Source organism: Myotis daubentonii, chromosome 3 (assembly GCF_963259705.1).
Source record: "Myotis daubentonii chromosome 3, mMyoDau2.1, whole genome shotgun sequence".
NCBI classification, from domain to species: Eukaryota; Metazoa; Chordata; class Mammalia; order Chiroptera; family Vespertilionidae; genus Myotis; species Myotis daubentonii.
The window spans coordinates 204,988,249-205,011,944 of record NC_081842.1 but is presented as its reverse complement, the minus strand read 5'-3'; the positions used below and the strand labels follow the sequence as shown (position 1 = coordinate 205,011,944).

The 23,696-nt window shown below is 47.8% G+C and overlaps 2 protein-coding genes across 7 annotated transcripts in view; both read left to right on the top strand.

The window, feature by feature from the left end:
* RCAN3 (RCAN family member 3) overlaps positions 1-10,200 on the top strand; it is a 38,158-nt gene extending 27,958 nt beyond the window's left edge. For 2 of the 3 annotated variants that reach the window (XM_059690804.1, XM_059690803.1), the window contains exons 3-5: positions 377-550; positions 1,489-1,660; positions 3,333-6,700. In XM_059690804.1, coding sequence (XP_059546787.1) covers positions 377-550; positions 1,489-1,660; positions 3,333-3,517 — 531 coding nt within the window. In that variant the 3' untranslated portion in view covers positions 3,518-6,700. Of the gene's footprint in view, positions 1-376; positions 551-1,488; positions 1,661-3,332; positions 6,701-9,342 lie in introns of those variants that run through there. The other variant, XM_059690805.1, reaches the window with a different exon arrangement.
* A 9,081-nt stretch (positions 10,201-19,281) lies between these two features.
* NCMAP (non-compact myelin associated protein) overlaps positions 19,282-23,696 on the top strand; it is a 36,632-nt gene continuing 32,217 nt past the window's right edge. The window contains exon 1 of one of the 4 annotated variants that reach the window (XM_059690807.1): positions 19,282-19,367. The gene's annotated coding sequence lies outside the window, so the exon portion shown is untranslated. The remainder of the gene's footprint in view (positions 19,368-23,696) is intronic. The other 3 variants (XM_059690810.1, XM_059690809.1, XM_059690808.1) reach the window with 3 other exon arrangements.

Below are 23,696 nucleotides of genomic sequence, written 5' to 3'. Positions count from 1 at the left end.
GTCTGACTGCCCGTTTAGACCCGATCCCACAGGGCAGTCGGACATCCCTCGAGGGGTCCCAGATTGGAGAGGGTGGAGGCTGGGCTGAGGGGCACCCCCCACAAGTGCACGAATTTCATGCACTGGGCCTCTAGTATGTAATAAAGTTAATTACTTTTCAAATAAGTGCAGTTGCAGAATTTAGTGTATGAATAACAGGATACCTGTTCTTGTATACCTGCAAGAAAAATATGCTTTTTTGGGAGGGGGAGGAGGCAAATTATAATGAGTTCTATCCCATTGCTTATGTTTAATGACTTAAATTTTCTTTTGTTAAAGGGTTTTCTTTTTTCTTTTTCCTTCCATTCTCTCTGCCCTGCTGCTCCTCAATTTGTAGGAGAGATTTGAAGCACTTTTCACCATCTATGATGAGCAGGTTACGTTTCAGTTGTTTAAAAGCTTTAAAAGAGTCAGAATAAATTTCAGCAAGCCTGAAGCAGCAGCCAGAGCACGAATAGAACTCCATGAATCAGACTTCAACGGGAAGAAGCTGAAGCTGTATTTTGCACAGGTACTTCACAGAGCCACGGACACTGTTCTCTAACCTTGTTCTTCTCCATCCAAAAATATTAGCAGTTCTCCACTCTCCATATTCCATCAGAGGCCTTGGAAAGGAACAGTCCCAGGCAGCAAATAATGTAAAAATATTGTCTCCTTTATTATACAGATGCATATTTACCCTCCTATTTGCTTAAATTAGCAGTTAAAGGAATTCATTTTTTTATGAACTTTTCTGAACTGGGGTTTCATGAGGGAAATTTGAGAAAATATCTGAAATCATTTCTGGGTTCTGTAATTTGTATGAGATACCCCACTGAAAATGGCTGCTGGCCTGCGGGATGACCAGGGAGGTGCTGTAGGCTGTACCACAGGCTGTCTTAGACTTTGAGCATCTTGGAGGTTACTGAGAATTGGCTATCCTCATTCTCTTCATTGATGTGACTCTGAGAAACCACTGTCTTCTTGGAAGAATTGGTGAAATAAAGGCTGATGTACTGTGTGCACTGTTTTATTTTCAACAGTATTTTTTTCTTGGTCTTAGCTTTCAAATTAAAAAAAGAAAGAGAAGTTTGTTATCTCACACTCCCAATGCAAACCTAAATGAAAGATATCTGGACATTTCTTGGTGGAGTTGATTGAGATGGAGACAAATAACCTAATCTCTTCCAAAACTGGAATTTAGTGCTTACTACCATTCATTATTCATTCATCTATTCACCCATTTATTTTTATTCAACTGTTACTCTATTGAGCACCTGATTCGTGCGGGCTCTGTTCTGTGCACCGAGCCTTCAGTGGTGAACCAGACAGACCCAGACCCCGCCCCTGGGAGACGCACACTGTTAAAGAGAAACTTTTCACTTTCTCCAGAGAGATGTGGTAATTAACGTAAAGCTGGAAACGAGAAAATAGGCCAGTCGCACACGTTGAGTGTCTTCTTCCCTGCAGGTTCAGGTGTCCCATGGAACACGAGACAAGTCGTATCTACAGCCGCCCCAGCCGGTCAAGCAGTTCCTCATCTCCCCTCCAGCGTCTCCTCCCGTGGGGTGGAAGCAGGGGGACGACGCGATGCCGCTTTTAAATTACGATCTACTCTGTGCTGTTTCCAAGCTGGGACCAGGTAACAAACATCTAGCTTTCCTGTTCTTTTTCCAAAGACACTTTTGTACTGAAGACCATATTGAGCTATTTGCATTCTAGCCACCTAGTGGCAACCTGATCAGAGGGAAGGCTGAGTCCCAGCAGCCCGGCTTCACTGGCATTTGCAATTTACTGAGCCTCCGCTCTTGTCAGCCTGTTTTTCTCATCTATAAACTAGGGACCATGCCCGCTCCCTTTCAGTGTGGTTATAGGGTTAAATGACACTCAGTAAACCTAACTGCAGTTTTTACTGCTACAAATTCTACTGGTACCTCAGTTAGTGAATATTAGTTGCTTTCTCCCCAGCTCCGTCAGAGTATCAGGCAGATGGCTTCTCCACTGACTAGTATTTGAAGGAATTAATGGCGAATACCATATTATCCCTTCACAATTCTTCTTTTTATTTATTTTCCTTTCTCTTTTCTTTCTTTCTCTCATCCCTTTAAAATAATATAAGAAATCAATGCCATTCATTGCTGGTTCAGACTAGTTGTCCGCCTAAGACAATGTTAGGTCTGTCATAGGGGATACAAGGGTCATTTTGAGGGGAAATGGCTTTGTTTTGTTTTAGACATTAGAGCCGGATCATGTCTGCGGTCCTATAATAAAGAGATTGTCCATTCTGGCTGGAACATTACAAATGTCTCCCAAGGGAAAACCGAAACCATTACGAAGTTAAGAGATTCACTTAACTGTTCATAGAATAGTAATTAGCATTTTAACTCCTAGACTTCAGTGTTCCTTACTTCTTTCGTTTTTTGTTTTTTTTTTTTAATCCTCACCCAAGGATATTTTTCCATTGATTTTTAGAGAGAGTTGTGGGAGAGGGAAACACAGAGAGAAATATTAATGTGAGAGAAACACACGATTGGTTGTCTCCTGCACGAGCCCTGACCAGGGCCCAGGCCAGGGAGGAGCCTGCAACCAAAGTATGTGCCCTTGAATGGAATCGAACCCGGGACCCTTCGGTCCACAGGCTGTCGCTCTATCCACTGAGCAACACTGGCTAAGACTTTTTTTTAAAGTTTTTTTAAATTGATTTTTACAGAGAGTGGTAGAGAGAGGGAGAGAGAAAGAGAGAAACATTGATGTTAGAGCAAAACATCCATCAGCTGCCTCCTGCATGCCCCTTACAAGAATTGAGCCTGAAAACCAGGCATGCCATGACCAGGAATTGAACAGGCAACCTTTCAGTGCACAAGGCGACGCCCACCCAACTGAGCCACACTGGCCGGGGCACTGAAACAGCAAAACTTCAGAAGAACCTTGAAGTCTCAAAGCTCTAATGCCAAAACAAGATAAAGTGCTCTGACATAGGATTTATTTTTTTAAATACATTTTTTATTAATTTCAGAGAGGAAGTGAGGGGGGAGAGAGAATTAGAAACATCAGTGATAAGAGAGAATCATTGATTGGCTGCCTCCTGCACACCCCCCACACTGGGGCTGGAGCCTGCAACCTGGGCATGTGCCCTGACTAGTAATTGAACCATGACCTCCTGGTTCATATGTCGATGCTCAACCACTGAGCCACGACGACTGGGCTGACATAGGATTTAGAGATTGAAAAACCAATAATCAGCAGTTAAAATGTGAGTAGAACAAGACGTGTCAAGAGACAACGCACTTCTTTTTTGCTGTTTACCTCCACAGGAGAGAAATACGAACTTCATGCAGGAACCGAGTCGACACCCAGCGTGGTGGTGCACGTCTGTGAAAGTGAAACGGAAGAGCTAGAGGAAACAAAAAACCCCAAACAGAAAATTACCCAGACCAGGCGCCCGGAACCTCCAGGCACAGCACCGAGCGAGCCCCAGACCTTCGACTGTGCCCCGTGAGGCCTGATTGTGGCGCGAGGCGGCTGCCATCGCGGGTGCTGGTCGTGGAAACAGTGCTCCCTGCTGGGGCACTGCTGCTCGAGGTGTAGGTGAGGTGAGCGGGCATGTGGGCAGTGTGTTCACCACGCCTGCGCCGTGGGCACGAGTCTAGAGTAGAGGCTGATGTTCCGAGAAGCACTGCAAGGACTGGCCCCCAACATGCAGCATCTCTTGACCACTTTGAACAGTAGCCGATTAGGAACACGGCCCCCTCCAGGAATGTTCCTTTCCCTGATTCTGTGTAGCATGGAGAACCCCAAAACTAAAACTGTCGTCGCCGAGCGCAGTCCCGTTTTTATGAATTTAAAAGTAGTCTTACAGTTTTAATAATCTAGTGTGGGTATTTTTGTACTGGTATAACAGCTTCTAACTAAACCTCTTGATCAAAGCTTAATTACTATTCCGTATACCTGAAATTTTTTGCACGTCAAGAAACCTGAAGTATAGAATAATTCATAGAAAATCATTTTTCTCTAGTATTTTATTTTCTTTAACTTTGGGGGAGAAAATGCCAAATTCACTTTGACCATCAGAGTCGAATGGCACAGATCTGCGTGCATACTGTTCTCTGCCCAGGAATCCGAGGAAAGCGATGGGCGCTCCACTGTCCGCGTGTGTGGTCCCTCCCAGAGGAGGAGCTGCTGCTTGGGCTGGGGGGTCGCCTGGAGCTCGCCTGCTTATGGCTCAGGCGGCTGCCACCGGGCCTGCTTATGGCTCAGGCGGCTGCCGCCAGGCCTGCTTATGGCTCAGGCGGCTCCTGCCCGGCCTGCTTATGGCTCAGGCGACTGCTGCCCGGCCTGCTTATGGCTCAGGCGGCTGCTGCCTGGCCTGCTTATGGCTCAGGTGGCTGCTGCCGGGCCTGCTTGTGACCGTGTGCTAGCCTGTGGCATCCCAACTGCTCCCAGCCACCTGCTAGGTTCTCCTGTGCTGTACATATTTGTGTGTCATTCGTAGACTTTAAATTAGAAAAGGAAATGGTCAGATTTTCTTACAAACCATTTTAAAAGTGTCCATTTGAGCATTTTTCATCTTGAAAGAAAAGTCATACTTACTCCGTTTCTGTGAATTAGGGAGAGATGGGGAGATCATTTTGGTAGTCAGACTTTCCTTTTTTGGTGAGGTTTTTTACAGTAGGCATTTTCCCCTAACAGAATTGTTTCTCACTTAGGTTTCAGAGTGGATAGTTGAACTTCCTAACGTAGAAGCAAGAATCTTTTTAATTTGGGGGGGTCTGTTCAGACTTTAAAGACCTTTTTATAGAAAAGTCTCATAACTAAATGCTTTGCTCTGCTGATTCTCTGCTCACACGGCTGTTTTATTTGTATGGCAAATGTCTGGAGTGCCTGGTCTGTAGGTAAAGGGGTTGCGCACCTGAGTTTGGCCTAATACAATGTGGCTACCGCTATAAAAGAGAAAAATGCAGACATGCAGGCCGTGATTTCTGTCCATTTTTGGTAACATGTTTTTGTGGTTTAGATGTTCTTATGGTAGACTTTATTTCTGAGGACTTAACTATATTGCAAAAAAAATGTTTTGTATATTTTCCTTGCTCTGAAACACTCTGAGGTGATAAACTCTTCTATTTGTATGTATCTACCACTGCTACGCCTCCGTGTAAATTCAGTTCAGGTTTGTGATTCCATAAGTAATTTATTAAATTCAGATCACCATTTGGCAGTCCATCATTGCACCATGGACCCTCCAAGCCAAGAAATGAATGTATTTTCAACAGTTGGGGATTTTAAAATTTCCTTTTAGTTATATTTATTCACTCTAATTTTCTAAGTGACCAAAATCCATGTTTTATTATTTTGCTTGGTTCTTATTCTCTATCTTCCAGTTAAGAAAGAGTATTGTGTCCTTAACATTGAAAACTTTTTAAAAAGCCAAGCAGTGTTGCCCTGGCCAGTGTTGATCGATGGTTAGAGTATCAGTCTGTGCACCATAGTGTCTAGGGTTTGATTCCCAGTCAAGGGTGCTTACCTGCGTTGCAGGTTCGATCCCCAGCCCAGTCAGGACGGGTGCAGGAGGCAACCAATCAATATGTTTCTCTCACATCAATGTTTCTCTTTCTCTCTCTCCCTCTCTCTCCCCCTCTCTTCCTTCCATTCTCTCTAAAAATTAGTGGAAAAAAATATCGAAGCAGTGTTAGCCTGGCCAGATAGCTCAGTTAGTTAGAGCACCATCCCAATATGCCAAGGTTGTAAGTTCAATCCCTGGTCAGGGCACATACAAGAATCAACCAATGAATGCATAAATAAGTGGAACAACAAATCAAAAGTCAAGTAGTGCAAATTACCCCAAATTTTTGTTCTCCTTTCTTTTTTGAGAGAGAGCATTAAATAAATTGAAGAAAATCTTAAACTAAAATTAAATATATATATCTATAATTATTTAATATATAGTTAACTTTTCTGAGTGGGGAAATTAATATTTTCATCCTTTCTAATATAATATTTCAGTAAGATGAACTCTGAAAGAAAAACTGCTAAATGCTCATTAACTTTTTAACATTATGAAACCAGGATCTCCATGGAAAAAAATATCCAAGGTTTTCTGGTGTCCGTTCTTTTGACTATTTCATATCCAGTTCATGTAACCATTTTGCAGGTAATGAGTCTCTGTGCCCTTTTTTTTTTAAAGTTCCTTTAAATACGTTTATCTATATCTTTTCTTCTTTCAAATTGAGGTATTTAGATTTAACTATGATAGTATAGTAGCCACGTTTTCTTCAGAAATCATAACCTCTTCTTGGGAATCCAGTCGTTTAGAGAACTGTGAGGGAGGAACATGAGGTTTTGGTCAGGAAGAAGCGTGCGTGAGGGCATGTAAGGACAGCCATACGGCCTGTGGAGCGTGGCTCTCACGCCCTAGGCTCTCAGCATACCCACCTGAGGAAATCGGAAATGAATCCTTTCAAAAGCATACTGGTTGCCCGGCTGGCATGGCTCAGTGGTTGAGTATCAACCTATGAACTAGGAGGTCGGGGTTGATTACCAGTCAGGCACATGCCTGGGTTGCGGGCTCAATCCCCAGTAGGGGGCGTGCAGGAGGCAGCCAATCAGTGTTTCACTATCATCGATGTTTCTGTCTTCTCTCCCTCTTCCCTCCTCTCTCTCTAAAAAATCAATAAAAACATATTTTTTTTAAAAAATAAAAATAAAGTAACATCTCTAATTTTAAAAAAAAAATGGAGATCCCCTCATAGGGCTGTTTGAGGATCAAATCAGATGCCTGTTTGTGAGTTGCACACATCAGAATGTCTGGTACGCACCAGAAACAGCCTGTGAGCGCCGAACACATTAGATAAAATTTTGAAATGTCACACGGAAGGATTTAGGTAGCACGGTTGGCACGAGCAGGCCCTGCCCCAGCATGGCTGGGCCTGTGGCATGACGAAGGCTCTTTCACGTGCCTCGGTCCTCTGTGGCTTCTCCCTCCTCCCGCACACCAGCCAGCCTTCTCTCTGGCATGTGTCTTGCCTTTATCTTCCGTAAGTCTTGTGATTGGAAAATTCCAGCTTCAGGTCATTGAGCCAGTGACTAGTCACCCCGTGTGGTTATTATGGGGAACTAAAGGGAGGAGGGTCAGGGTGTACAGACCAACACCGGACAGACGTGCGAGGAACCAGCACACACTGAACACACAGGTGCACAAACACCCATCGCTCCCAGAGCTGGGCTGGAAGGCCGTCGTTGAGCGTCCACAGAGACCAGCATTTCTGGAGTGTATGTTGTGCGGGTAAAGATCCTCACCAACACTCCAGAGCTCACGTAAGCTACTTGTATTATGTTACTTAAATGCAATTTAAAATTAGGCAGAAATACCTTGTGCTTATAACTCTTACAACTACAAAAGCAAAACATCTACCAATTAAGCATGAAGTATAAAACACTAACATTCAAAATAAAATGCATTGGTATCATATTTGGCTGAAACCAAATTGCAGTTTGCCCTATGAATACAAGACCGACTGCCCTGAGTAGCCACTGTTCGTGTCTGTTGGGTCTGGATTATAAGTATCACTGAGAAATGTAGGTAGGAACGTTCTAGTGGTTAAGAATGTGGACTCGGAAGCCAGGCAGCCTGAGTCTTCCTTAACCAGCTTTTTGACCTTGGACAAGTTACTCAATCTTTCTGACGTCGAAGTCCTCATCTGTACAGTGGCGATAAGGATGTTCTCACAGGAATGCTGGGAAGATTCAATGAGTTAAGACGGCGCTTAGAGCATTGCCTGACGCACGGTGAATGCCCGATAGCTGGTGTTAATGTCATTCCCTGCTGAAAAAGAATGACGTCCGTTCTCCTTGTCTGTGAACTGCAAGTGGCTGGTTAGTCATATTTGTCAGGTGTCATCATGGGGCCTTCCCGTGGGGGAAATAATTCTTAGCATGTGCAGCCCACTTCGGTGCGTCTGTCAGTGGCCCTTGACTGCCGGGCACCACCAACAGGAAAGGCCCCGTGTTCAGAAAGCACTTGGCAGGGGTTCCTCCTTAGGTGGCCACCCAGATCCCCCCGGCCATGCTTGCTTCTGATTTCACACATACACACATAGACACATGTGCGTATCATTCACATACTTTTTCAGATTGCTTCCCAAGTGAAAGCACAAAGTTTCAAACTTTTTCATAGACACGGACCACAGTGCGGGGATTGCCAGGGATGAGGTGGGGAGGGGGGTGGAGGAGAGTACAGGGGTGATACATGGTGATGGAAGGAGACTGACCTGGGTGCTGAGTGCTGTGCAGTGGGATTGTGCACCTGAAACCTGTATAATTTTGTTAACCAGTATGACCCCAATAAATTCAATTTAAAAAGGAGCTTTTACATATGGAAAAGATTGTTTTCACAGAACCACTGCCCAGAGCCAGACAGAAAGACTATCGCAGTTTCACTGTTTCATTTCTATTTTCTTCAAAATTTTTCCGTTTTCTTTCTTTTGCCTTGCCTTCAGAATCTCATCGCTAGCACTTTTTCCCGTTGATGTGCCTGTCTCTCTTATTCTCATTGGGTCCCGAAGACCAGGACTGGTTCTGGTGAAGCTCCGTGAACTTGATTTCACCTTGACCTTGGTTTCACTTTTGTGGAAGCTCTAGTTTATTGCACAAGCTTCTTGCATTTCTTTTTCCATTAAGTCGCTCACTTTTTCTAACATCCAATCTACTGTGTCATTAAAATCTTTGTTATAGATTAGAATTCATTTATAACTGATAATCATTGATAGTGCTAGTATTTCCATAATTCTGCTCCTTTCCTTACATTTTTATATTTGTGTATATGGAGGCTAAGCAGTATTGTCAGTGACAATAAAACAGTTACAATAACCAAAAAAAAATAAAAATGTTGTGATATAAAGTAAAAAGATGTGGCCCAGCTGGCGTAGCTCATAGTTGAGCATCTATCTTTGAACCAGGTGGTCGTGGTTCGATTCCCGGTCAGGGCATATGCTAGGGTTGCGGGCTCGATCCCCAGTGTGGAGCGTGCAGGAGGCAGCCCACCGATGATTCTCTCTCATCATTGATGTTTCTATCTCTCTCTCCCTCTCCCTTCCTCTCTGAAATCGATAAAAAATATTTCTTTAAAAAAAGGTAAAAAGATTTGATTTCTCAGAATCTCAATCACAGAGCTGAAGGTGACCTTGGGAATGATAGTCCAATCCTCATGGCACGCAGATTAGAAAACAGAGGTGATGTGACTTGCTTGAAAACCCACAGAAAGGCAGCTCAGGGACTAGAGTTGGCATTCCCAGCTCCCAGACCAGCGCTCCTATTTTTTTCTTTCATTAGCCCCCCAAAAAAACTCAGAGGCAGTGAATCCATGTCATTCAAAAACAACAACAACAACAACAACAACAAAAGCCAAAGGGGAGGGGCATTTCCCCCTAATGGGATACAATGAATAAGGCGATAAAAAATCATAGGTAATGAAGTCGGTGACTTAGTAATTGTAAATAATAAACTGGATGTTCCATATTTTGTTTTTGCTGTTATTGTACCACTAGTATTGGAATGTACTTTTCCATAGTGTGATCTTGGTAGCCAGCATTTGCTTTGACATTTATGTGGGCTTTCCCAGATTTTAGTAGCGATTCCATTAAAATGGGGTCACACTTGAGATGTGACTCCAGTGAAGCCGAATGAGATCAGCGTGATTAGGAAAGGGTGTGCGGTGCAATGACACTCTCAGTGCTGGTAACACTGTGAAAGGCTGACAGCTGACTGCGCTTCATACTCTTATAGACTTTTATGGAGCATGGCTTTACTTATGAAGGGGGAAACCCCAGGCGTAATGAAGCAATGGCAAATGTATGAAGTTCTTTGACGCCTCAGGTTCACCATCTGCCGGACATGATCTTTCTCTCCAGAGCTGTGTGCTGCACCCTCCCTTTCCCACTCCTGGGCTCCTTTTCACACAGCTGCATTGGCATCCTGTACGAAAGGAAACGTTACCTGTAGTAAGTGTGCCAGTATCTATACATATAAAAGGCTAATATGAAAGTGTCCCCTCAGGAGTTCGACCAGGAAAATAGGAGTTCAATCACTCGCTATGACGTGTGCTGACCACCAGGGGGTGGCGTGGAACATGGCGGGCGACCAGTGTCCATGGGGTGCTGAGGGAGCAAGGGAAGGAGGAGGCAGGGAGGTGGGGAGGCTGGTGCGGGTGGGGGGGGGGGGGGTCTGTGTGGTGGTGGGGGCGGTGCTTGGGTGCCAAGGGATGGGGGAAGCAGGAATCTGATGGGCCCTGATCACTGGCCAGGCCTGGGGACCCTAGTGAAGGCCTCTAGTAAAGGAATAACAGACTTATAACAGACTTGGGGAAATAGTTGCCTCCTGGCTGGGGAGCTCAGTCCATGTTGTGGAAGCTCACTGTTAGGAAGTTAAATAGGGTTAAAGAGTAAGACTTATGAACCTTGTCCCACAGTTTGATACGTGCTCAGGTGTTTTCTGAACGCCCCTTGGAGTGAGGGTCAGCCTGATCATGTCCAACTGCCTTTGGTTTCTCTAACCATGAATCAGGGAAAGGTTAGTACTTTGAAGAGTGTTGTTGTTATTACCAAATATTCAAGCAACAGAACAACTGAAAATTGCAACAACTGCTAGTTTCCGTGACCGAAAAGATTATAAAAATGGTCATGTTCAAAACAGAACTTTCCCACCAAGATTAAGAAGAATAATCTCGGTCTGAGTCAAAGTATCTCTGCCCAGTTAAACAGGGCCTATTGGCCCGACGGGCGTACTCAGTGGTTGAGCGTCGACCTATGCACCAGGAGGTCACAGTTCGATTCCCAGCCAGGATATATGCCCAGGTTGTGGGCTCGATCCCCATTGGGGGCGTGCAGGAGGCAGCCAATCGATGATTCGCTCTCGTTGATGTTTCTATCTCTCTCTCCCTCTCCCTTCCTGTCTGAAATCAACAAAAATATCTTTTGAAAAAATAAATAAGCAAGGTCTATTGTAAACATACATTTCCCTTTGAAACAAAATCCCTCCCTGTAAGCACACAGCTTTGACTGAATGTTCATTCTTGTCATATGGAAGGTTTCCGTCACTGCAGATAATGTGTGTTTTTCGGTGTGGTTTTCTGTGTCGTCCCAATCTTCCTCACTCAGACTGGGGACTGAAGAGAGATCAAGGTGGCTAATCCTGTTACTGTGCCATACATTCTTCCCCGTGAGTGTGGATTTTCATTTCTGCTGTATTGTGTATATCCTCCGAGTCAAAGAAAAGTTCCTCCATCCTTCTGTCTTACTGGAACCCGGGAGCTGAACTTGCCGTTTCGTCTGAACATGTTTGTGATCTCGTGTTCTATTTTTGGCCACGTTACCTTGCTGGTACTGTAAACGCTAGTAAATATCTATTGTACTTCAAAAAACTGGCCGGTAATTTACACATAAGTGCTCCATATTTTTGTGCGCTTGAAGTGGCTGTCCACTGTGTGTAGTAGTTTGTGTCTTGTCAACGTGGGCTGTCCTGTACTTTGAGGACATTTAAACATTCCTTGTCCTGTCAAGGTGACAGAAGCAGACTGTAATTTTTTTGGAGTCTGTGATTAATTATAACAAGTTTTGTTTTTAAAGCTAATAAAAATAAAGTTAGTGGTTGTTGTTTTTTAAATCAAGCCACTGAATTGAGTTCTTTGTGTGTAGAATTATTAATAAGTATATTTAGGTATTAACACAAAAAGGACAGAAAGCGAAATTACGTTTGTTCAACTAGATTCCAGTCGAACTTGAATGCTGTGTCCTGAGGAGTTGAAGGTGGTGCCTCCTGCCAGCCCTGGAAATAACCACCATGGCTCATGTTCGTGTTCTTCACCAAGAAAAGGTTTTAACCCTGGTTTGCTCCTCAGTTAAAAATAATTTATTCCGACCAGCTCCCGGCATCCCTTAGCCCAGTCCAGTCAACACATAAAATTAACCGTCACAGTGACCTACTTTTCCAGACCCATGCGTCCAGGTTTCTGCCAAACAGCTCCACTGGGCTGTCTCAGTGGCACTTTAAATGCATGATGTCGTTTGAGAAACTAAGATGGCGGCATAGATAAACACCGGGAAATTGCCGCCTCCCACAACAATTGAAAAACACCACAAAGGACAGAGCGGACATCATCCAGAACAACAGGAAGGCTGGCTACAACTAGAAGGAAAGAAAAGCACACTGAGAGCCAGAGGAGCTGCAGAGGTGAAGTGCAGAGGTACGGCAGCTCGCGCGCGCGGGAAGGGGGTGGCACCTGAGGACGCGGCTGTCTTTTTGAATCACAAGCTCCCGACTGCTCTGAACTCCGGTTCCGGGAAGTCTCTGGGGACCCAGGACTCATACGGGGAGAAGCTAGACTGTCGGGCAGCGGTCGAACTTGAGAGCGGCTTTCCCTCAGAGGTGCTTGCAGCCGTTACCGGGACACTGAGACGCGCGACTCCTTAGGGCTGGGCGGAGAATCAGCCATAGCTGCTTGCTTCACCCTTTGATTCCCTGAGACCCCGCCCCACCCAGGCTGCGGCAGAGGCTTTTGCATGTGAATGTACCTAACTGCAGCCGAGCCAGGCAGACCCGGAACTTCCAAGAGAAGGCCCAAGGCCCCGCAGCGAGCCAGGCAGACCCGGAACTTCCAAGAGAAGGCCCAAGGCCCCGCAGCGGCTTGCATTGCTTCACAGCTGAGCCTCTTCGTGGCTCCTGCTGTGTGGCCTCAGGCAGAGGCTGAATTAGCACCTCCTTAGATCCAGGAGCCACTGTACCCAGTGGTCAGAGGGGGACCATCCAGATTGCAACCCCTCAGATCCATAAGGGACACACTCGGGGAGCAGACTCAGTGAGCACCAAAGCCCCACTGAAGCAAGTCTTGCTCCAGAAGGGTGTCTTCAGCACAGAAGTTCTCCCACTTCAGACACAGCTGATTCTCACAGCCAATTGGCCTGGAGGTCAATTCCTCCCAGTGATCCTACAACAACCAAGGCACCAAGAGTACACCAAGAGTGTCCACCTCAGGTAACTGGGGAGGCTGAGCCACTGGGCCCTACAGGACACCTGGCATGCAGGGCCACTCTATCAACACAGGGAAGCAGCCAAAATGCGGAGACAAAGAAACAGGTCACAAATGGCAGAAATGGAGGAAAGCAAATGACTGGATATAGAGTTCAAAGCCACGTTTATAAGGTTTTTCAAGAATTGTATGGAAACCGCCGATAAATTTAATGAGTACCTCAATAAGTATAGTGAGACCATGGAGGACATGAAAAAGGACCAACTAGAAATTAAGCATACACTGACTGAAATAAAGAATAATTTACAGAGATCCAACAGCAGACAAGAGGATCCCAAGAATCAAGTCAAAGATTTGAAATACAAAGAAACAAAAAATACCCAACCAAAAAAGAAAAAAGAAAAGAGATTCCAAAAATATGAAGATAGTGTAAGGAACCTCTGGGACAACTTCAAGCGTACCAACATCAGAAGGAGAGAGAGGGCAAGATATTGAAAACCTTTTTGAAGAAATAATGACAGAAAACTTCCCCTACCTGGTGAAAGAAATGGACTTACAAGTCCAGGAAGCGCAGAGAACCCCAAACAAAAAGAATCCAAAGAGGACCACACCAAGATACATCATAATTAAAATGCTAAGAGCAAAAGATAAAGAGAGAATCTTAAAAGCAGCAAGAGAAAGACAGTCAGTTACCTACAAGGGAGTACCCATACGACTGTCAGCTGATTTCTCAACAGAAACCATGCAGGCCAGAAGAGAGTGGCAAGAAATATTCAAAGTGATGAATAGCAAGAACCTGCAACCAAGATTACTTTATCCAGCAAAGCTATCATTCAGAATAGAAGGTCAGATAAAGAGCTTCACGGATAAGAAAAAGCTAAAGGAGTTCATCACCACCAAACCAGCATTATATGAAATGCTGAAAGGTATTCTTTAAGAAGAGGAAGAAGAAAAAGGAACTCTTACCATTTGCCACAGCATGGATGGAGCTGGAGAGCGGATAAATACCACAGGATCTCACTCATTTGTGGAATATAATGAACAACATAAACTGATGAACAAGGACTGATCCAGAGACAGAGAGGCATTGATTGGACTGTCGGGCCTTGGAGGGAGGGTAGGGGAGGGTAGGGGTAAGGGGGAAAGATCAACCAAAGGACTTATATGCAAGCATATAGGCCTAACCAATGGACACGGACAACAGGGGGGTGAGGGCATGAGCGGGGGGGTGGGGGGCTAGAGGGTAACGTGGGGACAAGGACACATATGTAATATCTTAATCAATAAAAAATATATTAAAAAAATTTATTCCTATTAAAGGCTTATCTCCTGTCTTGGTTAAAAAAAAAAAATCTCCAAATCAAAATATTGAAGCTAGAAATGACTACCATAGAGGTTATCTAGTGCAGTGGGTTTTTTGCACCAATTTTTAAGCCATAGAACTCTGCTCTTTGTTCAAGTGAAACCTTCTAGATAAAGCCCAATGTGAAACTGATTGCAAGACAGAAGGGGCGGGGGGGGGGGGGGAAGGGGGGGCGGGAAGGGGTAAACAGAGTTGCTCCTTTTGAAAGGGTGGGGGGATAGTGGGGACTGAGATCCAGCCCCTGTGAGATCTCAGCAGAACAGTTCAAAACACTCCCCGTCCCCAAACCCCCCACTCACACCTTTACAAGTAAGTGGCTCCAGAGGCGTTGCCACATTCACATCTGGATGGCAGCCCCCCTGGGACTGGAATCAGAGCTGCCAGGTTAGAGGCTGTGCTCACCTGTCCACTTTATCTTTATTTGTTGTGCATATGGTCTTAGAATAAGGTTTCACCCAAGCTAAGGATTTCTTGGCTAAAACAGCAAATTGGGAAACCACTGCAAATATCCTAAAGATAAAACAATTTTTTAAATGCAGAATAGAAAATACAAGAATAAAGGTTTAAGTAATTTGCTGCATTAAAAAAAAACTGACTTCAAAATTAAACTCAGCAATGTATGTATCAGAGATTCTGTTATCACCAAGAAATAAGTTAAAATATGGTTCTGATCTAGAAGGAGGAAAAGTTTTAAATTCTGAAGCACGTAGGGAAGATCTCAAATCTTGCCAGACTTCCCCCCTGGTCTTCTGAGACTCAGGAGGTGTGAATATAAGTCATGTGCAGGTTAGGTATTTAAATAGAGCTTCTCAAAGTATGTTGTTATTTGGGAAAAGTTTATGGTCCAAAATGGAAAAATTAAACTGTATCTACTTTGCAATGCTTAGAAGGGGACCAAAATTTTTTGGAGGGGTAGTGATTTTTAAAGTGGTATTTAAGAAAAGCCCCGGCCGGGTAGCTCAGTTGGTTAGAGCATTGTTCCAATATGCTAAGGTTGCTGGTTTGATCCCTGGTCAGGGCACATACAAGAATTAACGAATGAATGAATGAAATAAGTGGAACAATAATCTCCCCCCCCCCTACAATCAGTCAATATTTCTTTTTAAGTGACATAAAAATGAGGAAGTTGCCAGGTAATTACCTGGACCGGCTGTTAATCGAGAAGTTATGTCAACCAGACTTCCCATGGAGATGGAAGACGCCTCAGAGACCAAACAGTCCAACCTGCCACCCGACAGATGAGAAAACAGAGGCCCAGGAAGATGGGGTGACTTTCTGCGGTTGCAGACACCTGGCTCAGCCTCCTTCGCTCTCTTCTCTCTGAATCTCCATCGGGCAGATGTTCCTGGAGGCAAAATGGGAATTAACTCCAAAGCAGGCAATGGCTCCTGGAAGGGCTGCCTGCCCCTCTGGGTCTCGCCTCTGGTGCCACATGTCTGTCTGGGGAACAGCCACGTGGAAAGTCACACTGTGTGAGTTGTAGATATTTAAGAACTCTGACTTCTCTGGGCCTTTGCTCTTCTCTCCACCCCCTTGGCTGAGAGGCAAGGAATTTATTTCAAAATCAATTGGCCTCGATATGTTTGTTTCCTCTTTTTTTTCTTTTTTTTGCGGGTGGTGGTGGGGGGACTAGATTAATCAATGTGGACTTGGATTTCTCTGGATTCATGAGTCTCTGCTTCATCTCCTTCCTGAAATTGCATTCTAGTCCTACGTGACATTTGTCTGGTTTCCCCAGCAACCATCTCAAAGGCCATGAACAGCAGATTACGGTTTTGAGGGGAGAAGTGAGAGACGGCACGGCCCGGGCCAGGAGCTAAGGACCCAGGTGCTCAGAGCCTGGTTTGCAGCGGCATCCTCTGCTCACGGGACAGAGAAGCACCCTCTATTTTCTATGTGGAAAAAGCTGTGTCTGTGTCTCTGTGGTTTTTAAATCTCCCAGCGTCTAAGGCTCCATATGGTATATCTGAAACACGCATGGCTTGTTGGGCAATTTCATAAGCAATTTTCATTGCCTTGTGAAACTGTTTTGTATAAACATTATCATCTTGACAAAAAAAGAGCCTGGAAAACCACCACACTTTATGTATATTCACCAAATTCCCTTCAACTCTTAAATACATTTTACATAGTTGTCAGAGTTTGCACCTGCCATTCCCACTTTCTATTTATACGCCCCAATTGACACACCCGGGTGGAAAAGCACGCGCTTGTGTCTTCTCTACTCACAATACCCTGCTTTGCTTCTGACACTTTTGGTCACCAAGTGTGAGGGGAGGGGGAGAACTCCAGCATAACTCAGTTCCCACACCACCTGGAGATGGTGTCCGACCCTCAGGGTGAGGGCTGAGTCCCACAGGACTGACCCCCTCACACACCTTTAGATGCCAATCAGAAGTCCAGGGTCCAAGTTGTTACCTGTGGCTCTGATGACCGGCACCATGACCCTCTCCTTGGTTTTGATTAATTTAGTAGAGTGGCTCACAGAACTCAGGAGAACTGTTTACTTACTAGGTTGCCAGTTTAGCCCTGGCCGGTGTGGCTCAGTCGGTTGGGTTCGATTCCTGGACGGGGCACATGCCAGGGTTGTGGGCTCAATCCCTGTCCCTCTCGCTCTCTAAAAATCAATTTTTAAAAATCTTTAAAAAATAAATAGCCAGTTTTATTACAAAGGATATTAAAAGGTACAAATAAGCAGCCAGATAAAAAGATACATGGGGGGGGGGGGTGATTCCAGAAGGGTCCTGAGCACAGAAGCTTCTGTCCCTGGGGAGTTGGGGTGTGCCACCCTCTTGCATGCAGCCGTATTCTTAGTTACCACTTGGGGAGCCCCCCACACCCTGTCCTTTTCAGTGTTATGGAGATGGCATTATGTAGGTATGACCAGTCACATCATCAGCCATTATCGATTGACCAGCTCCTCTCCCTTCCCCGGATGAGGTGTAGGGGCACTGAAAGTTCCAACCTTCCAGTCGCTTCCACGGTTCTGGCAACCAGCTTCCATCCAGACATCACCTCATTAATATAAACGGGGCTGCGAGGGGGTTGCTGTGAGTAACAGAAGACACCCATTTCACCTTTACCCTGTGACGCCCCTCCGGGGACTGAAGGGTGCCGGGCCCGCAGGGAGCATTCAGGAGGACGGAAAGAATAAACAGCGGTGAAGGTTAGCTTGAGCCTTTTTATGCTTCTGCTTCCCTGGGCTTGGCCCGGGGATCTGACCCTCGCCAACTCTTTACCGGGGAGGTTAGTAAGAGAGTTTCCTTCCCCAACCTCTCCCAGGAGGTGTGTGCAAACCTCTTCTGACATGGCAGGTGTCCTTCGGCGTGGTTGGCTGGGGTTAAGGGAGAAAGCAGACGGTGTAGAGCAGCCATGGGCGGCAGGGCCGAAGACAGCCGAATCCTGCACAGGGTGCCTGCCCAGAGATGCCACGGTCCTTTGTGTCAGGGTGTCCTCCCCGCCCCGACCACTTCGCTGCTAATGATTTGATTGATCCAGCATTTTACGAGCATTATCACATTTTTTAAATCCTCACCACAACTACACGGAGGTAAGTATGTTGTTTTCATCCAATGGAAACAAACTCAGTCTCAGGTTAAAGAAACTGCTCCTGCCCTGCAGTTGGTAAGCCATCGAGTCAGGATTGGAGCCTGAGACCTCCTGAGTGCCAAGCCCTGGACCCCTTGCACAGTCCAGCAAGAAGGCCTCAAGTGGCCCCATAGGTGTCAGATCCCTGGGCTCTCCTCTTCCTGCCGGCACCCGCGGTGGACAGCTCTGCCTCTCCTGCAGAGGCAGGGACGTTCTGTGGCGCCAAGGAGCCACCTCCTGTCTTGGGTGAAATAAATCCCAGAATCGTGCTTCCTAAGCAAGCCTGGTCCACAGAGATCCCCTTGGAGATAGATCCCTGCGAGAGCACAGGGGCCTCTCGGCTCTCCGCCGGCTCCAGAGGAAGTTGCAAGACTCTGACTGCATCTCACAGGCACCGGGCGCCAGCAATAGGCCCAGAACCACGCACTTTCTGGAAATGAGTTGAAAACAGAATGAGGAGACCTGGCTGTACACCTGGTTCTGTCGCTCACCTGCTGTGTGGCTTTGGACAACCGGCCTCTGCTTTGAGCCTCGGTTTCCCTGTTTGTGAAAGGAAAGGGGCTGGGGTTCTCCTCTCTAAACTGTCTTCCCTCTTTCTGTCAATATTGATTGAAGGCCTTATCGTGGGGGGGGGGGGGTGTCCATCAGAGATCCTTGATCTTCTAGGGCTGTTTTTGACACTTGCCAGCTGTCAAACCTCCTGGTGTAACATTGTGATTGTCTAGCCCCGTGGTCGGCAAACTGCGGCTCGCGAGCCACATGTGGCTCTTTGGCCCCTTGAGTGTGGCTCTTCCTAAGCCTTAGGAGTACCCTAATTAAGTTAATGACAATGTACCTACCTATATAGTTTAAGTTTAAAAGATTTGGCTCTCAAAAGAAATTTCAATCGTTGTACTGTTGACATTTGGCTCTGTTGACTAATGAGTTTGCTGATCACTGGAACCCAACGCGCCCCCAAACCTTTCAATCAGATCAGCACAATCGCACTGTAAAGACGCCTCCATACCCCCTGCCCCCCCTGCCCCACCCACCCCGCCCGGGAGCTCCCCTTCCTCCCCTTCCTCCCCCTTGGCCGCCGGAGTAGTCTCACTTGGAAGACGTGGTCCAGTGGCCTAAGCGCCTGGCGCTGTCACAACCGGAATCCCCCAAAGGACCCAGGCCCGGGAGAGGCACGGAGACGCCACGGGGAGGCGCTGCCACTCCAGTGCCGCGGGCCTAGCGCCCCCGAGGCGGCCCCGAGGCCTGGGCACCCGGATCACCTGCGCGGGGCGGGGCCGGGCGGCCGGGGGCGGGGTCCCCAGGCGGGTAGAGCCGGGGCGGCGCCGCTGGCGCCGGCGGGAGGCTGAGCGCGCGGCGGGCCGGCTCCTGGGACTCGCCGAGCAGGTAAGAGGCTCAGGGCGCCGGCCCAGGCGCAGCGGCTCGCTGTCCACCTGCGCTCCGCGCTGGGAGAGGGAAAGCCGGGGTGGGGGCATGAGCGGTCCTAGTGTCCCCCTCCTTAGGTGGAGGACGCGCCTGGGGTCCGCGGGTGGTGGGGGGGGGGGGGGGGAGGGCGCTGATCATCTCCAGTCTGGCGATGGGGATGGCGATGGGGATGGGGATGGGGATGGGGATGGGGATGGCGATGGCGATGGCGATGGGGATGGGGCGAGCGTAAAAGTGCCCGGAGTACGAGTCTCAACCCAGCGCGCGCAATCGCCCTGAGAACCAGCCTGCGTGCGGGGCTGATACCGGGCTTCCAGAGAGCAGTACCCCGGAGGAAAGGGGTGCTGAGCCGGCCTGCCGGACGTGGAAGGGACTTTGAACCGCTCAGGACCTGTGTTTGTCTCTAAATGGGCGTCTCGTGGGTGGTCTGGAGCAGAGGCCCCACCCGGAGGGAGATTGGGGTTCATTGAGAGGAACCCCCACAGGCGGGTGGAACCCAGTTCAGAGCGGCCAGTTCAGCAGACACGTTGGGGGCCGCTCGGAGGCGGGGTTTGGGGCGCTCACTAGAGGAAGACACGGTCAAACCCCCGTTCTGTGGTCTGGGACACTGGTGAGAGGAGGAGGTGGGTGTGTCAAATACAAGGCTGGTTTAAAGGGTCCAAGGGAGCCCTCCAGTCTGGGAACCCCCACTTGCCACTGGTCCGCGGGTCTAACTGGGCCTTGGGCAGGACCTTTCATTTCTTTATAGTTCTGTTTGACGAGCTCCTTAAATGAAGCAATTTCTCAGCTTAAAACAGACAACCCACACCAAGTGCTCAGGACAGGGCCTGTATAGTAGGCAGGCGCTCAATCAGTGTAAACTACAATTTCCTCTAGACCAGTGGTTCTCAACCTGGCTGCACATTAGAATCACCTGGGAATCTTTTTAAAACTCTGATTTCTGGGCCTCATCCTCCGGAAATTCTGTTTCTTTGTTACTAATGTTGTGGCCCCACCCCATAACAAAGAAACATAATTTCCGGAGGATGAGGCCCCGAAATCAGGATTTTAAAAAGATTCCCAGGTGCTTCTCATGTGCAGCCAAGATGGAGAACCACTTGTCTAGACTAGAGCTCCTTGGGGGCAGGGACCAATGTCTATTTGGCTCACCATTGTAGGGCACCTGGCTCCTAGAGGGTCTCACTGCATACTTGCTGAATGAATGAATGAATGAATGAATGAGCGATGAATGAATATGCAGGCTATGCCTGGCACCTGCGACATGGTCAACAAACGGTGAGTTTAGAGATGGCCAGATAATAACGGGTGGGAATGGATGGAGAAGACAGTGTCCAGGTGGACGGACTGGTGTGAACATGAGCCCAGGGAAACAGATCTGGGCACCCCTGTGGGGGAGGAAGTACCTGAACTCTCCCTGAAGGTTCTTCTGGCTGCTCTGATAATCAAATAGATGTGAGACAGAGTAGCAAGAGAGAGTCAGAGACGCTGAAGGTTCAGAGGCAGAAAGCGAAGGAGAATCAGCTAGAGAAGAGGTAAGATGCCTTGAGGGCATCACAGAGTCATTGCAGGATGATAAGAAGAGCAGATGTTTAATGAATAAAAATGTGTCCATCCTGCCCTATAGAAGGTCAAAAGAGGTTATTGCTGATAATCTCTTATTCTGAGCAAGGCTCCTAATTCTTCTAGGTAGGGGGTGGGGGCAGTTTCTCTGGAGCCCAAAGCTAAAGTTGCCTTCAGCTCAAAGCAATCTGCATACCACAGAGGCACATCTGGGAGTGACATCCTGAATCCCTAGCTGCCCCTCATATGGGGTCCAGAGGGCTAAAAGGATAGCCAGCCAGGGCCCAGAGGTAGGAAGAGCACACGAAATCCTGGAATCCTGAACCCCACCCAGCAGCCAGCCACAGGAGAGTAGAGGAAAGAGCCGGAACTATAAGTAGATCAGGTACCTTTCTTATGTCCTCTAAGAGACCTCTCCAAGATTACAGGGGTCAGGAGAGGGGGGAGGGACACCAAGAGACAGCAAAGGACCATGGGTACCTGATGAAGACGATAGATGGAAAGAGGCTCCCAGGACCCCTTTATGGGGGTGGGGCATTCCTCACCTTGAGCCTGCTGGTCTCCATGCTGGCTGGCGGTGAGGTAGCTGAAGGGGGCAGTGTGGTGCCAAGCGAGCCGGCTGGCTGGCACACCGTGAGCTGGGTTAGAGGGACCGGCTGGCCTCTGCGGGGATCTGCTGTAGGGTTTCGGATGAATGGCCCTGGGAAAGTTCCTGCAGCCATCACACCACCATGGGCTGTGGCATTCCTGCCTCAGGCCGGAGGGAGCTGTGTCCTTGAGGTGGAGCCACTCTAAGCAGAGTTAGGGGCCTGGAGCTCTTTGCACTCCTGGCAGGCAGCCTGTGGGGTTTTCCTCTCCCTGGGGGGAGAAGCAAAGGGCTGGGGTGGAGGTGAGAGCTTCGGGGAACATCTCAACAGGTGACAGGAGGCATGGCGCCCTTCAAAAGAACCAGTTTTGGAGGTTCTGCTTGTAACACTATTCAGAATTGCTTATAATTTGCTCTTGACACCTCAGTCCCTGAGACCCCGGAGGAAAGCAGTGTCCATGCTGACCCATCCAATTGCTCCTGGGGCACAGGGTCCCAGAGGGTTAGAGCTACCGAGACCCTTCCAGGTAGTGGAGGGCACTTTCCATTTAAAGGTGGGGAAACGGGGGTCCAAGAGCCTTCTCCTCCCTATTTTGCTTGTTTGTTTTCTTACATCTTACACTTTTTCTTTAAGAGAGAGAAAAGCATCGATTTGTTGTTCCACTTATTAATGCATTCATTCATTGGTTGCTCCTTCTTTGTGCCCTGACCTGGGATCAAACCCACAACCTTGGTGTATCAGGACGATGCTCTAACCAACGGAGCTACCTGGTCAGAGCTCTCCTGGACAGTTTTCAAGCCCCATGAATGCTGCTCCTATCTGTTTCCCTGTCTCCATTCATCTGCCTGCTGATGCCCTTGGCATCCTGGCCTCTGGCGTTCCACCCTTTGCTTTGGGGTCTGGCAGGATGGATCCCTCTTTGTTTTTTCCCCCCCAATGAATTCCTTATCAGACACATAGATCCTACCTAAGTAGGCAGGAGGAGGCAGGGAGAGAGGAAGGGGACTGAGCAAAGGCAAGAGTTGGCCAGTCATCCCAGTGGTTGAGCGCCGACCTATGAACCAGGAGGTCATGGTTCCATTCCTGGTCAGGGCACATGGTTGAGGGCCCAGTGTGGGGCGTGCAGGAGGCAGCCAATCAATGATTCTCTCTCATCATTGATGTTTCTATCTATTTTCCCTCTCCCTTCCTCTCTGAAATCATTAAAAATCTATTTAAAAGGAAGAAAGAAGGAAAGAGTTGTCCGTCCAGTCTCTGAGGATTCATGAGCCTGGCTGTGAGTAGGTGAAGCTGAGGGGTGGGGCCAGAGTGTGGCTGTGGAGCTGGAACCTCTCCTGTGGTTTGAAACTCCTGGGGGTGGTGGCTGCAGTTTGGCCTGAGGAAGAGGGTGTGTCCACCTCTAAGACAGAGAGGCCTGTTCTTCAGCCAGCTTCCAGTCCTGCTCTGAGGGGCCTCCTGCCAGGTGGGGCTCTCCTGAGCTGTTGGGGCCCTCGGTGGGGCTGCGGGACCCTGTGATGCCTGCTGGGGGCCCCAAGGGGTGGAGGGTGGTGGCAGAAGCACTGTCCATGGATTGGTGCAGACCCTGGAGGGTCAGCAAGCCTTGCTCCAGGCAGCCTTGGGCAGAGGTGCCAGCAGTGAGGATGGGCAACGCGCAGGGGCTTAAGGCCTCTGCTTTGGAGCTGTGGGAGCTTGTGCAGGCCACACCACCTCTCTGAGCTTCAATTTCCCAATTCATTATCCACAGTAATCACTTAATAAATATGGGTTTCCCTTCTCCTTTAGAGAAACGTGTGTCTCGGGACCTATTGAGCCAACTTTTAGGACCAACAGCCTCAGGATTTTTAAATCCCTCCACAGTTCACTCATCATTCATTCACTCATTCCACGTCTTCAGGGCTGACACCTGCCTCTCGGTCTGTGCTGGGAATTCACAGACAGCTCTTTCTGCCGCTGCCTGGCTTCTGGCCGTGCCCCTGTCCCCGCCCCCCCCCCCCCCCCCCAGCACAGTATGGCCTTGCTTTGAAACTTAAATCCATTCCTCCACCTGAGGTTACCTCTTTAATCATCTGTGCAATAAAAATCAGTTACGTACCTCGTTCCCCCACTGCTCTACCCTAAGGTCTTAGCCTGCAGGTCACAGAGG